The sequence below is a fragment of the Nannobrachium achirus genome (genome assembly GCF_963921795.1).
Source record: "Nannobrachium achirus genome assembly, chromosome: 4".
Classification (NCBI taxonomy): domain Eukaryota; kingdom Metazoa; phylum Chordata; class Actinopteri; order Myctophiformes; family Myctophidae; genus Nannobrachium; species Nannobrachium achirus.
In genome coordinates this window covers 23420086-23436224 of record NC_137813.1, presented here as the reverse complement: position 1 = coordinate 23436224, position 16139 = coordinate 23420086, and the positions used below count along the sequence as shown (strand labels likewise).

General features: G+C 43.0%; 2 protein-coding genes across 3 annotated transcripts in view; both read right to left on the bottom strand.

Annotated features, from left to right (window-relative positions):
* ntn1b (netrin 1b) overlaps positions 1-13528 on the bottom strand; it is a 69292-nt gene extending 55764 nt beyond the window's left edge. The window contains exons 1-2 of one of the 2 annotated variants that reach the window (XM_080725111.1): positions 13309-13528; positions 12026-13087 (exon numbers count right to left, since the gene is read on the bottom strand). In XM_080725111.1, the coding sequence (XP_080581237.1) occupies positions 12026-13040 (1015 nt within the window). In that variant the 5' untranslated portion in view covers positions 13041-13087; positions 13309-13528. The remainder of the gene's footprint in view (positions 1-12025; positions 13088-13308) is intronic. The other variant, XM_080725112.1, reaches the window with a different exon arrangement.
* Positions 1-16139, bottom strand: part of hook2 (hook microtubule-tethering protein 2) — a 305258-nt gene that overhangs the window by 80222 nt on the left and 208897 nt on the right. The window lies entirely within an intron of this gene.

Sequence of the window (16139 nt, the reverse complement as noted above, 5' to 3'; positions counted from 1 at the left end):
GGTGCCACGCTGTGAGCTTGTATATCTTCTAAAGTATTAAGGCCCCCCTCCACCTTGGGCCCTAGTAACTCAGTCCCACTCCCCCCCCTTGTGACGCCCCTGTGTGCGTGCACGCGTCAGGGAGGGCTGAGGGGACGTGTGTGTGTGTGTGTGTGTGTGTGTGTGTGTGTGTGTGTGTGTGTGTGTGTGTGTGTGTGTGTGCGTGTGCGTGTGCGCGTGTGTGGGCGTAGCAGAGGCAGCACAGCAGGGGAGCTGGCTGGGGGTCTGGAGCCGAGCTATGGAGTGTGTCATTCCCCCAATCCCATTAATCATTGCCAGGCCGTCCTGCTCCAGCAAGCGGCTTGCAGGGGCTCCAGTGCGCTCATATCCACCCTAGGTGGTCCGCTTGCCAAGCTGGAAGCCTCACAGTCAGCCATGGGGTGGCGGAGGTTAAAATGATGTTTACAGACACGGTAACCCAGTCGGGCACCCACATATATCGACTAACATCTCTGTTGTTGTTATTCAACGCTGTCAACAACAAGGAAAAGGCCTCTGGTAAATGCAGAAATTAACCAACTACCGGCTGGGTGGAATGTTTAACAAGTATAATATATTGTCACTGTCGGGCAGAAACCTTGTATCTCCAAGTTTCAAATGTGTGTAGTTTTTTCGTAACGTAAAGCCCTGCTTCACCATACAAGACCGTCGCACAAGACTAGTGCAAATAGCTGATCTACAAGCGCACAGCGCCTCTCACCACGAGGCGTTGTGTGCTTGTATTTGCACTATTCTAAATCATGTTTTTACAAAGTACAAAGCGAACGGTTTTGGACATACAAGGTTTCCACCCGACAACGACGATATGATGTTTCTAATCTATCCTTTCTCCAAACACACATGGTGCGCAGCAATACGCCATCTGCGTTGATAAACAAAACCTCAAATGATACAGCAGTCATGCTTATCAGATGAGGGCCTGTCACTCTGTTATACTAGTGGTTCCTAACATTTTCATCTGTGGAGACTGGAGAGTGAGACCCCCTTCTCACAACTGAGAAGGGGGTTGAAGGCCCCCTCAACACACCTACTGTATGCACACGGCACACACACAACAAGCGTGCTCAAACAGACACACACTTTTCTTCTCAGACATATTTACTGTAACAGCCGGACTACACCAAGCCTTTTCAGGTGCGTCAGTGCGTACGCGGGGCGTGCGCGCGTCCGCAAAGATCCAATATATATCAAGAATATCGGCTAAACCTGGCTCACGGATAGCGCGAGCCCCGGATGCTGTAAAAATAGGATTGGTTTATTTTGTACGCGGCCATGCGCATACGCGTTTTGTAAATACTCCCTCCTTGGTGTAGCCAGGGGCTTTTCGCACACGCGTAGTCCGGACATAATGTAACAATAATGTTATATTCAGGCCGGGAACACATTTTAGTGTATTACAGTACACGTACAGTATGTAGCAACATATTTGTTTTTGTAGGCACATTTTTGAATAATATTGTTTTTCAGAAAACTTAAGTCAGGCCTAAATGGGTTAAAAGTACTTTACAATGAGTTTACATGTGGGAGTTTTAGCTACAGTATGAAGATAACAGATACTGTATAATGAGGTGGCCTGATACTACTTTGCATGCAGGCAGAAACACTGGATAAAAGCCAGGGCTTATGTAGAAATGGTCAGGAAAATTAAGTTAACATTTCCGACAGATAAGACCTATCTTTGTTTGGGCGGACCCGAACCCCAATTTGGGAAACACAGAGTTATACAGTAGCTAATGCTCTTATACTGTAGCAGCCCCATGACACAAAATACCTCCAGGCAAACATGTGACGCATGACTAACGATGACACAGCAACAGGAGCATCTGTGTTCCGTATACTGTAGAAAAGGATGTCCTCTTCAACAGTAGAAGTCATTCAAACGAGCAGTTAAAGTCATGGTGCGTAACTTCCATTTTTTTAAACGTTTTACCACCTGTAGCGCCATTGTCAAGTGTCTGTCTATGGTCTGTAAGAACTGCGAGTGTCCTAGCACTATGTTTTTAGAGTTTTTTTTCTTCTTCATTTTGGCAAGAAAGTCAGGGTCAAAACATATGTGGAATGCATATTGTTAAATATATATATAATCTTTTTACACCCCAATACAGTATATAAGGGTGTAACGATACATTTTAACAGCGATACGATACGCATAGTCTACGATATGATATGAACTTCATTATTATTATTATTGCGACCGAAGGTCGCATATACTCTGAAGAACCGTGTCGCTTGAGTGTCCTTCCTTCCTTCCGTATCCTTGTGACCGTCCGTATCCTCTGTGATGTCAGTGTGATGTCAGCGAGTTGTGACATCACTTACTGTACAGGGCGGCTACACGAAATGTGGATAACACTATATATGGAGATAGTCCAGTCCATCATGTCATATGGGACTAACGTCATAGAAAGTAGCCATTGTTAGGCCGGAGTCGTTGGCTGTCTAAACATGGAGATGTGGATAACACTATATATGGAGATAGTCTAGTCCAATATGTCATATGGGACTACCGTCATAGACAGTAGCCATTGTTAATCCGGAGTCAATGGCTGACTGTCTGTACAGGAAGTGATGTCACATGACATACTTTTTATGCCCATATATGAGTCCTAACATGGAGATGTTGATAACACTATATATGGAGATAGTCTAGTCCAATATGTCATATGGAACTACCGTCATAGACAGTAGCTATATTTAGGTCGGAGTCAAGAATTGGCGCGACCTCGCCCTTTAGGGTGAGGTCGCATGTCACCCTGAGGTCGCATTCCACCCTCAGGTGTCTTACTAGTACTATTGGTTCATTCATGGTGATACAATACAATTCAATGGTTTAAAATCGATATAGTAACTATTTATTTAGCAAAACTTTTAATTTGTGTGAAACGTATGCAGAGTGCAGGTTTTTCAAGCGAAACATTTTTTATTATGGATATAAATAAGTAAACACAGTGATTCTCTGGCAAATACATAGACATTGTATTTGAAGAATACATATGGACAAACCCCCACCTTGACATGAACACAGAGAATTTATCAATAAACCAAGTGTAGCGATATGTAGCGATGATAAGTCATCCTATCTGATTATCTGACTGAAGCTGTGGTCCCCCGTTTCACCTTTTTCTTCTTAAAATTGCTAAATACAACGCTTAGTATCCATACAATCGATTATTTGCATTGCATAACTATTCGATGCGATACAAAGTCAAACGATACAATGTTTTGTTACTGTTTGCAGTTACTATATCATTTACACCTCTACATACCAATGAAAGATAATATAAAAACTAAAATCCCCCAAAGGGCGCCGTCCTGATCTGTTTAATTGAAACAGTTACAATTCATTAAAGCCAAATCCCTGTAAGAGCTGCCAATGTCACCTAACTGCATGTCTTCCATACCAGTCAGTCAACAGTGATGGCAGCGATGATATCAATCAGCCCATGATAAAATGACACATCCTGGTGGTTCAGCCAGCTTGTGCACGTACCGCATGCGCCTTGTGAGTTGCAAGGACCCGAGTTGGAGTCAGACTTCCATCATGTCTCTGACCATGGTTTCATGTCATTATGGGCTAAAATTTCAATAATGTTCGTAAAAAATTATCTAAAATAGAACAAATGTACAAGCTGGCAGAGTCGCAGTGAGGCACATTGAAGCGGGTTGTGAGCATACTATACGGTACACTAGATTGCTATGTTTGCTATTTGTCAAAATATATAGGGTTTAAGTGGGTAATTCAAACATAGCGTACACTTGGATACTTTGCGAGTCACCTCTCTAAACCACTGTCCACAACACAGCACTACAACATTTTTCAGTGTGCTCTTAGAAGCCTGAGTGAAACCTTTTTGGCTCGACCGTCATGTCTGTCTTGAATTATGAGCTCAGCAAAACAAAATCCTCAAAACATGCACTGTGTGTAGACTGTGTACCCAGAGGACACTGAATTCTACCAGAGCATGGATTTTTCAGATCCCCCAAATACATCCCTTTGTTTTATGGTCTCCTTGTATACAGAGAATCCTTGCACCAGAGTCGTAGTGGGCCTACAGTACATGACCAGAAGAGACCCTAGGCAATGAGAATATAGGCCCATATGGAGCTAAGATTATGCTTTCCATTCGTGATAGATGCAGTGTGGAAGGCCTGTTTTATCATTAGTCAGAGCTAAAAGTATGTTGCCCGTTAGCCTGCCAGCACAGAGGCAAATCTGTCCTTCAATCAATCAATCAATCAATCAATCAATCAATCAATCAATCAATCAATCAATCAAAGCAAAACTTCACCCTGAAACAGAATTAACACAACAGCTCATATTGCTATGATTTTTCTTACATTGTTCAACCTGTATCCCTGAACATTAAAACTGCAATGCATGCGTGTTTTGTGTGTGAATTAAATGTTATTTTAACCAATCTATATGGTATAGAGTATGAGCAGCACAACTGCAGTGGTTGGAGAGGTGCACACTGCACACTCTCTTGCAGAGGTGTCAATTGGGTATGGCAAGTTATGGCAGCTGCCACACCTTGGCTACAGAGGAAAACAATAAAATGTAGTGTAATCGTGCCTGCTGCTAAGGTATGGCAACATGACTGGTGTCTTGCACACGCACGAGGGCGTGCGTGCAAGACACCAGTCATGTTGCCATACCTTAACTTTTTCTGAACTGACGCCACTGCTCTCTTGCTCTTCTATTGAGACATTTAGAGTTTAGACATTTAGGACCACTACTGGTCGACAATAGGTATTGCATGACATTCAAAAGGAAATATCTCACCTATCTCAGCTTTAACAAAAGCAAAACTGTATTATGTGATGTCATCAAGAGACTCTCTGCTATCAATCCGTGATCAATGCTTTGGACTGGAGGCTGCATGGACTTATTGGACTACGACTACTTCAACCGTGTTGGTTTGATTTTCTCCATTAAAAACGAGCTCAGGGTTTGTAGTGCTAACAGTTGTTAACCAGAAACCTTTCTGTCAAAAGGTCAGTCTCTGATTTATTGTCTTGGAGAAAGAGAGTGTTGGATCTGTCATTTCTAGGTTTGGGATTTTGACAGTTTCCTTTTCATGATGACTGAAGAACAGATTACTATGCATAAGAAAATAAATGAATGCATGCCATATAGTCAAAGTTGTCTCACTGGTACTTTGTTATAGCCATGGGATATTGTTTGTTTTCAGATCATTTACATATGGCTATATTAGTATACTGTTGGTACTCCATGTACTGTGCTTGTCTTGACTAGGGATGGGACGATAAGCGATATTATCGTTTATCGAGATAAAAAACACCCATGATAATCGTATCGTGGAGATTTAATTTATCGTGATATCGTCCTCCGTCATGCACTGGGATCAATTCACCTTATATTTGCCAAGCTGCATTATCCAGTACCACTTAAACCACTTAATTGGTAAAAGATACTTATAATATACGTACTTGATACAGTCTTTTCTCACTGTCTATCAAATGTCTCTGCCAAAAAATATCCGATCTACAAGCTCACTCTTGTAGATCTGCTATTTTTTGGCAAATGTTCCGCCCCAAGATAATGGATTTTGATTATCGCGATAATATCGTAAATCGCGGTTTCTTTTGTCACAATAATTGTGATATGACATTTTCATATCGTCCCATCCCTATACTGTACTTGTCTTGACTTTACATTGCAAAAGAAACACACACATCTGTGTATCTACTTACTGCTCATTATCTCCTGTGGACGACCATTAGTTAGACAAATGACATTTTCCATTCATTCACAGCAGAGGTCCCTCAATGATAGATAAACTGGTCAGTGCATCTAAATAGAACTCTGCTACTCACAGGCTGTTTAAAAAGCAGATTTGCCTTTTTAAACTTGAATCCTAATTGTTCTATAGTGATAACATGATCTGACATAATTACTTCCAAGGATTCAAAGATATTTCATTAGTTTTATCCTAATGCCCTTCTGTCTTCAAAGCTGAAAAAACTGAAATACAGTAAAACAATTCTTGTTTTCTCTTGTCAGTCACTTTTGTTTCTTATTCAATAACATGATCCTGTCTGAGATACGCATATATTTCTGTCCATACAGTATACAGTATGGTCTGTGTGCTCTGTGAAGGTTCATCACTGAATGTAAGTAAATTATTTTTTTTTCTCCAATCTTCTTTTCTATCTATTCACACTGAGTTGACAGCTTGACAGAATATTAATTATTATTAATATTCTATTATAACAATAATAATAATGTTGTAGTTGCTTATCTGAAATATTTTGTGTTTTCTTTATTACATTATTGAATATGTTATGGTAATGCCGTTAACCATGAAAACATACCAAGAGCAGAAATAATTGTAACGAAAAACAAGCCCAGGAATTGTAATAACATCCTCTGACCGTATGACTATCATGAAGAATCGAGAGCCACAAAATGTCCCAAGCTGCAAACCAACGTCCCTGAAGGGGGAGCACTTTGATGGACAGGAGAGACAGAAAGAGAAGGAGAGTGGAGGGGAGAGAGAGTGAGAGAGAGAGAGAGAGAGAGAGAGAGAGAGAGAGAGAGAGAGAGAGAGAGAGAGAGAGAGAGAGGATGGGCCTGAGGTAGAGTGGAATGAGAGAGAAAGCACGAGTTGTGAGAATACCTATGACATCATGCGTCTGAGAAAGGGATGGGACGATATGAACATTTCATATCACGGTTATTGTGACAAAAGAAATCACGATTTACGATATCGCGATAATCAAAATCCATTATCCTGAGGTGGAACATTTGCCAAAAAAATATCAGATCTACAAGCTCACAACGCGTCGCGTTGCGACACGTTGTGAGATTGTAGATCTGCTATTTTTTGGCAAAGACATTTGATAGAGTGAAAAAAAGACTGTATCAATACGTATATTATAACTACCTTTTACCAATTTTAAAGGTTTTAACTGCATGATACCAGCTCAGCAAATAAAAGGCGATTGATCCCAGTGCATGACGGAGGACGACATCACAATGAATTAAATCTCCACGATACGATTATCGTGAGTATTTTCTTATTGCGACAAACGAAAATATCGCGTATCGTCCCATCCCTAGTCTGAGACATTGTTTTGTGCCGTCACATAATGGGCCGCTACGGTGCGACTGAAATGAGACCCAGGCCAGATGGTGAACAGACCAGTCTGGTCCGACCTGGCAGCTCAGGGGATACGAGAGGCCGCCCAGCAGCCACAGTCAGCAGAAACAGCGTCAGTGGTCCCAGTCAGACACATGGGGGGAGACCAGTCCAACACACAGCTCAACAGCGAGCCGAGTCTGCTTTCTAGAGAGGATCTCAGGCAGCCAATGACCCAACTAAACAACAAACAACAACAAACAGACATACTGTAGCAATAACCTACAAGTATGTTGTAATGCTGTCGATATAGCTCAGTGATTATCAACCTTTTCCATTTCAAGGACCCCAATTTGACATACATTAGGGCCATTGGACTCTCTTTCATCTCTAGGACCCCAATCCGTAAGGGTCCATTTGGTAATATACATCAGTGGTTCTCAACCTTTTCAGCCCGTGACCCCCAAAATAATAATATTCTAACAGGGGACCCCCCCACCCCCTACGAGTACTAAGAGTTGAGGCATAACATTTTGTATAACACGGTTGCGTTGAGAGGCGTTGTGTGAGCATGTAGATCTGCTATTTTCACAATTTCTGCCTCTAATAGTTGACAATTTGGCCAATGTTTAATTTGTCATCTTAGAGGTATTAAAAAGTCCTTAAATTGTCACTTTAGAAATGTGCAGATTCCCTCTATGCACTTAAACATTATGTTGGTTTGTTTACTGTCGAGAGAGAAAACAATCTTGCACATTAAGTTAATCATCTGGGGACCCCCCAAAATTATTTAAGGAGCCCCCTGGGTTGACCCACAGGTTGAGAACCACTGATATACAACATTACTGTTATCAGTGCTTAGCCTTAGTTTAAATAGTTGGTCAAACTGTACTGAACCAGCTACACAGTCAAATCCGGTGTGTGAATTTAACTCAAGTGTGTGACCTTCAAGACAGGTCCATAGTGATTTTGGCTTATAAAATTATAGCTGTGGTTTCCCTTCACACCTCCACTAAATGCTAATATCAAACAAGCCTTGTGGATTTTGTGAGCATGCATTCGGAATGACCACTATTTTTAGAGCTCAGCTAACAGTACGTGCTGGTCGGACTGGGAGGAGAGCCAGTAGGCAACTGATACAATCATATCCCAATTCAGCTGCCTTGTGGGTGGCAGACGTGTCAGTCGCAACCGAGAAAGACATACATGTGTGTGTTCAAAAGCTGCCAAATGCTTTCAGCAGAGCAGAGAACGGGCTGATAAAAATCTAAGATAAAACCAGCGGTCTAATTGGGTGAGAGTTACACTCACTGACCTGGTGTCAGTCAGGAAACTCGTGCACAATGAGTAGCACAGTTTTAAAGCCTCTGCGCAGGATGTCATGCTGAAATTACAAGCTGAAACTTTGTCTATTTTCCTTACCAAAACACACCCAAACCAATAGAAAATGCTCTATCGGGGAAGAAGACGTGACTGTTCAGGCACGGAGCACGAAGGTGTAAAGCGAACGCTTATGAAAAGGTACAGCATAAGGAAATGAAGCCCGTTTTAAACCTCCGCCATTATAAAACAGAACATTGCATGGCAGCGGGACAGCAAAAACAAAGTCGAAATTGAACAAGTGCAAAATTACACGTATGAGTGACTAAGGCTACCATTTTCAAGTTGCCTCAAAACCCACTTGGCAGGGAGGCTTTTCCCACAGTTCCCTTCACAGCCCATCAGTCAGGCCAGGGAGGAACGCAGCCCTGACTGTCAGGGGTCAACGCTACGCTGTGCACACACTGAATATGAAGCAGCTGCCTGGGATACCCAGACTTAAAGTAGGACAGGGAGGGCCTGGTGTGTCACTGTGTGTGTGTGTGTGTGTGTGCGTGTATGTGTGCATGTATGCGTGCATGTGTGTGTGCGTGTATACGTGCGTGTGACCGTGTGTCTTTTTTCTAATCTAATATGTGCCTTAAAGTAAATGATCTGGTGGCACATGCATGGTCAAATAGCATCATGGAACACTCTTTAACAAAAGAGAGTGCGTTTCACAAAAATGCAGAACAGGTTGCAGGTCTTATGGCAGGATTTGCATTTCACGCGACAACAGTTGATGGGAATGCAAAACGTGCAGGGTTACCGCTGCCAATATAAATACTTTTCTACAAAATGTAATGGCAACCCCGCATGCAAGGACATGGGAAATTGACTTAGTCCTGCTCGCTTACCGCCAATCACTGGTAGCAACTACTCTCCCATAACCATACCTCACTCCTTTTCTATAACCTTGTCTCAATTAATGTCTTGAAAGGATCCCTGTCTAATAAGCCAAATATGCCTTAATACGTCATAATTCCTCCCTATAATCACAAATAAACTGTAAAATCACAGACAGACCAAGAAGGATTGCTTACACCAGTCAGTGGTTCTCAAAGTGGATTCCAGGGACTCTCTAGGTTCCTTTAGGGCAGTGGTTCTCAACCTTTTCAGGCCGCGACCCCCAACAGAATCCTATTTTAACTGGGGATATTTCGTATAACATGGTTCTATTGTGAAAATAGCTGATCTACATGCTCACAACGCCTCGCAATATTTGACAATTTGGCCAATGTTTAATTTGTAATTTTAGAGTTAAAGAGTCCTTAAATTGACAATTTAGAAATGTGCAGATACTCTCTATCTCTCTATACACTTTAACTTTATGTTGGTTTGTTGAGTTGAGTGAGAAAACAATGTTGCACATTTAGTTCATCATCTGGGGGCCCCCCAAAATAATTTGGGGACCGACCCACAGGTTGAGAACCACTGCTTTAAGGGGGTCTAAATTGACCCTTACAGGTCTGTAACTCTGACAAGCGGTTACAAGTCTGTAAAAGTGTACAAACGGCTCCATTTGTATACTGTCAGAGAGTTTAAGGGAAGACCTTGAAATGTAAAAGTTTGAGAACCACTGGCTTTTAGACCGGCTGTACCCTGGCCTGAATTCCCTCTGCACAGCTCAATGGACACAACACCTCCTCCCATGAGACGTCTTTCACAATAAGGTGTCGGGCCACCCTTATTGTTCTCCACCCTTCCATTGGACGGCGTGCTTATTTTGGCTTTTCCCGAAGCTTTATCTGATGACACCGCTCACAATAAACAGAGAGGTGGTGAAAGGGGCCTCTCGCTGACAGCGTGATGGATGCCACAAGTGACAAGCTTTTGTTTCAGTAAAATACACTCAACATGCTGGCCTTGCCGGGGCGAAAAGCAGAGGGCAAGGAGAACAAGTTGTTCACTTGTTCCGTGTCGTTGAGCAAACCATGGCAGTGTCGGAACTTGTTGCTTTTCCCCACTTTAGGTTCACTGTAGCTCAGGGGCTTGATCTGTGGCTGTGTTAATACAAGCCACCCAGCTCTGGTGAAAATAAGCTATGCAGTAAATAAACTCTGCCGTGATAGAATACAAACTTAGAACAGGGTTCCAATTACCTCATGTTTTGTCCACCCCTTTGAATAGCTTACTTGGTCCCAAAGTGGCAGTTTATACTCAACGTGCCAAAAATGTCAATAAACCCGCCTTAATCGCCCATCCAATCTGATAAAGGCACCTGCTTAGGGAAACACAACACGCCCCTGCCGTCTATCTGTGCAGCTGCAATGTTTCCTTCCTATTGAACCACTATACAGTCGGAAACACTGGTCAAAATGCAATTACGCACTCAGGCACCCGCACTTGTTTGGTGAAATAACTTCCTGCCCTTTCTTTTCTTTTGGAGATTTTTTTCCCCCCTGGATGTGCAAGATAAAAATCAGCATTCAACATCACATACGGTACATGAATGTGGAAAATGGGAATGGATAGGAATTAAATGCTGTTGTTAATAGAATAGCTTAATAGGGAAATTACTTATTATTTAAATGTTGACATGGCATAGCTACTGTAGTCTACATCATTATAAATATCATTCTCAAAGAGATGAATGTTTTCAAAACAATATTAGGTTCCATGTTTAACCTTTAAGAAATCCCATCCGAACTGCACAACAATTAACAAAGTATCTATGCAGTTTTAATCAGAATTCACCAATTTTTAATCAGAATTCACCAATTTGTAGGCCTTATATATTTCTAAGATATTGTGATTTAAGTGCTGCAAATGAAAGCTTTTAATGATATCAAGATGAAATGTGATATAATTAAGATTAAGAATAATGAAATGTTTTAATTTCTGCAGTAATAATTCCATTGCATTTAAAAGCCAAGGCATATTGTTATATATTCTCTTTTTGATATTTTGAGGGCCATGACTCGATCCCGTTCCCCATCCTTAAATTGAAAGCCTTTAGTCTAAACTAGATCATTTACACTCAAATTCACATTCGTTTAATAAATAATTTAAACCAATTGTAAACTATTGGCTATAATAATTTATAATTTCTCAAAACAAAGCCACTTTGATGCACCAAAATAAAATAAAAACAGCCCCCTTAACAAATTGAATTATGGCTACCATGTAGGCCTACATTTTTTCCATTAAGAAAAATAAAATTCGTGGAATGGAGACAATTGATAAGTAGGCCTAGAATAGAGCATATATTTTCTTTTTCTCCCTCCTCTCTCTCTCTCTCTCTCTCTCTCTCTGCAATGACGGCTATTGCGCGGAACTGGGCCTGTTTGTGCGTAATGGCAATATCGACTTAACAGAGCGTCAATTAGCCACTTCGACTGTAAAAATGTGATCTTCGAACAACAACATTAATTGAAATATACACTGTAAAATATGCCCCATATCCATTTGTAACTCTGAGATTGGACAGTTTGGTTATTGGAGCCTATACACTCTAGATTCAAAATAAATGCCATGTGGAATATAATACATATTACAAAAATAAATAAAATGTGATGCCTTACCAACGCACTCGTTTGCCTCTCTGGCCGTGGCTCGCTGCCAGGGCCGGTCATAGTGGAAAGGCTTGCACCTGTCGCACTCCGGCCCCGCGGTGTTGTGCTTGCACTCGCACACCAGGTTCCCCTCTCTGTCCTTCACGCACTTGGACGCGTGGCCGTTGCACTTGCACCTGCCGCCCACCTGCAGGTCCGACACCGCGTAAAAGTAGGAGTCGCGCGCCAGCTCCGAGTCGTCCTCGTTCTCGTCGCCGAACGTGTGCAGCCGGCTGAACGCCACCTTGATGTCGGTGGCGGTGACCCAGTCCTGGAGGACGGGCGAGTTGTCGAAGTCGTGCGCCGAGGGCCGCCCGTCCAGGGTGCTGAAGGCGATGAGGCCGCCGGTGAGGGGATGCATGTCCGTGTGCGAGTCCGTGCAGATCGCCTCTTGCTCGTTCTGCTTGGTGATGGTCGCCTTGTTCTGCCTGTTGTACATCTTCTTACACTGAGTGGAATAGAACTGGAAGGGGACCCACGACTTCCCGTAGTCCATGGACTTGAATATGGCCATGGATTCGGGTCGCGGCGAACAGAACTGCAGGCTCACGTAAGTCACCTCGAACTTTTTCCCCAGCGACAACGTCAGGGTGACGTTCTGCGGGTACTGCATGTAGTTCTCGGAGCGCCAGCAGGTGAGGTTGTGCGGGTTGTTGAGGTCCGTCAGGTAGGCGGGCGGGTGACACTTCTTGGGGTCGGCGGCGTCGCACGTGTGACAGTCGCGCGTCCTCTCCTCGCCCTTCTCGGCCACCACGCAGTACCTGGCGGCGGGGCTCCCGCAGGTGCTGGAGACGCGCACGTCCTTGCCGAACGCCGAGTTGACGAAGTCGGGGATGCATCGCCGCGGGTTCCCGTTCTCGTCGTAGCACGGGTCCGGCGGCGAGGACTGCGCGGCGAACATGCTCAGCCCGTATCCTCCGAGAACCGCTCTGGTCAGCACAGAGACTGTCACCAAGGTGACCCAAACTTCCAAAACCCGTATCATTGTAATCCGCGCTCCTGCAGCAGTGACTCTCGCCCTGAAATGTAGACCTAATTGAGAGGGAGGGGGTGAAAAAACAAGAGAAAAGTCAATTAGGATCGGTATCATTTATTTAAATTACGAGTGATCATAACACTTAAGACAAATTCAAGGCAAAGTAACTCATTAATGGATAACGAAAAGCCAGACGCACGGATACGCACGAGACCTAGTCAAGGCTCAATAAAGGAGATGTTATTATGAGGCAAAAGAAAACTCCAGGGGTCACTACCTCGAAATGTCTTTTCAGCTTAAAAGTGTAGCAGAACTCCTATGAATTTGGAGGACAACTTATCTCGTTTACGCACGACAAAACTATACTGCCAGTTCAGCTTTTTTCCCCCCCTTTGAAATCCAAACATAAACATAAATAGGTTATGGCAAATGATCAGCTGGCTCTGAGTCTCCTTGTGTCTGTCTTCCTCCCAGTCACACCTCTGTCCACCTCTATCTGTTTCTGTCCCATTCCCTCTCTGGCGCGCTCACTGTTGGAATAGTAAAAGGGGTCCAGCTCTCCACAAGAGCCTGAGCTGAGGTTAGGCTGCACAGACGCTCGGTGTTAGGAGTGGACAGCGACATCTGCTGGTAAATTGTTGATAGTGTGCATATAAAAAATGGAAACTCGCAAATCATCAAAGCAAAGCCTTTGGTTATGCGTCGCTAACTTGCGCCAAACGCAAAACATTTACACATTTAAGCATTTTATCAATAGCTAACGTAGGCCTACAGATATTAATTCTACAAATGCTACAACTCTCGCTCACCAGGGCTCAGAAGTTAAACAAATACGAATATTAATTGTGCAGGGCTATAATGCGTATGCATAGCCTAGGCCCCAGGGCTAAATGCATACCATAACCAGACCTCCACTTTGAATGAGGAAGCGCCATACCATTATTTATTTCACTCAACAATGCAGTAGGCCTAGGCTACGTTTCTGTCGTTTAATAAACCCAGCAAAAGAACAGACGTAGCCTGCTGTATAGTCCTGCTCGAGTGGAGTGGGCTTTTAAAAAGAAAAGCACAACGCCAAAAGTTGTGCAATTATGTTGCAGGTGCCACCGTGCCCAGCATGTGGTCCGTCCATCTGTATAAGCAACAAAGCTGCATGCACCTCCCACAAGACTCAATACAGTGACAGTCCCTTAAAGTCAGCTAGAGTCATTCGGTTCCTGTTTTGCAACATAAGCTCACTTGTCTTGGCTTTAAGAGGATCTATTTTTGCGGAGTGGAGGATGTGGTCCTTGTATTGTTCACCCTTCACCGGTGAGTCTCTCAGTCAGCTGGGCTGCATCTGACATGTTGCAGCTATGCCCTCTAATAGCCTATATAGCCTACACTACTAAGACCCCAGGATCCAGCTAAGAATTACAGGTAAGAATTACATAAAAATATCTTTTCACTCTGTGTGTGTGTTTGTGTGTGTGTGTGTGTGAGACTGTGTGTGAGACTGTGTGTGTGTGTGTGTGTGTGTGTGTGTGTGTGTGTGTGTGTGTGTGTGTGTGTGTGTGCGCGCGCTGCCCTGGTATCAGACAGCCTACCCTAAGGGACAGTTTGTGCATCACTTCTCTGTTTTGCAATCTTCAGTTAGTCACAAGGATTTCTAAGAACTGGTGTTTTTTTTGTTTTGTTTGTTATCACACTGTATTCCTGCGTCTGTTGTTTAAAACACGCTCAAATAAAAGGTTTTACATCCCTCAGGCTGTCATGCCATACTGCCATAGGCTACTTAAATTCAACTGTTAGACCTACAGTAAAATAGTTCCCAAAATGCATCTAGCCTACACTACAGTATATCAGATTACCTCTACTTCATTGTAAGTCATTGTAATATATCTGGATCAGAGGAGTGTAGTGGTGTCACAGCATGTTTGGCTGGCCTGCTGTTTTCCTCAAGCGCTACCCGTTTTAAATGTTATTCCTGTTTCTCCACCTTTTATTCCACCTCTTTTGTAAATGGCCTAATACTTTATCTTGTTCTTGTAAAACAACACTGAGAGCGTGTGTCATTCTGTCTGCAGTGCAGGTCAGACCGACAACATGGGTACAATAGAGAGACACCTGTTTCCTCAGCAGACAATTGCTCTTATGCTCGGTTAAGTTGGGGTGCAACAATTCACCCATTTACACACACATTCACACACCGATGGCGGAGGAAACCATGCAAGGCACCAACCTGCTCATCGGGAGCAGTTAGTGGTTCAGAGTCTTGCTCAAGGACACTTCGACACTTACTCTGGGGGGGCCCGGGATCAAACTGGGAACCCTCCGTGTTCTAAGACGGCAACTCTACCCCTGAGCCACTGCCGCACCTATTATTGTACTTTCCCATGCCAACGTGAAAATTCTTTTTTGGAAAACATATTTTCAATCAATCTTCATTATGAGTTTCAACTTGTTTTGACAACTTGTCTTTCATCATTAAAGCCTATGTATTGTGAAAGGCATTTATTGTAATTGGTGATAGCGGCGTTGCTTTAGCCTGGAGCCAGCCTGTTCGCTCCGTTCCACATTTTGTTTTGTCTCTACGCATCAAGAGACAATACAAAATGTGGAACGGAGCGAACAGGCTGGCTCCAGGCTGGCTCCAGGCTAGCGTTGCTTAGTATTATGGATAAAGCCCAGAAAAATGTAACTATAAACTGTACTGGACTTTCTTGACAGGAATCCCCCAGCGGTCTAGCCCTCTTCTTTGTTCCATTTACACCAAATATCTTTTCCAAAAATAGCTGATCTACAAGCTCACAAAACATCATGTTGTGAGCTTGTAGATGTGCTATTTTTAATTTGTCCTCCAAGTCATGTCTGATGCGTTGTTGAGACACTGCAGGACACTGACAGTTAGGAGAACACCATAGACACGCAAAACAAGCTTTTCACAGAAATCCCTTAAAATGTGCTTTAATATAATCATAAATGCTACATTTTCATTTTAATATACAATAAAGTCCTCAGTGTTAATTTATTAAATTGCAACTCTGAAAGTGTACAAATGTAACCAAAGGGATCCTTTCAGGTCCATTTGGTTGCGTTTGTACACTCAAGAGTTAAATTACGCTGAGA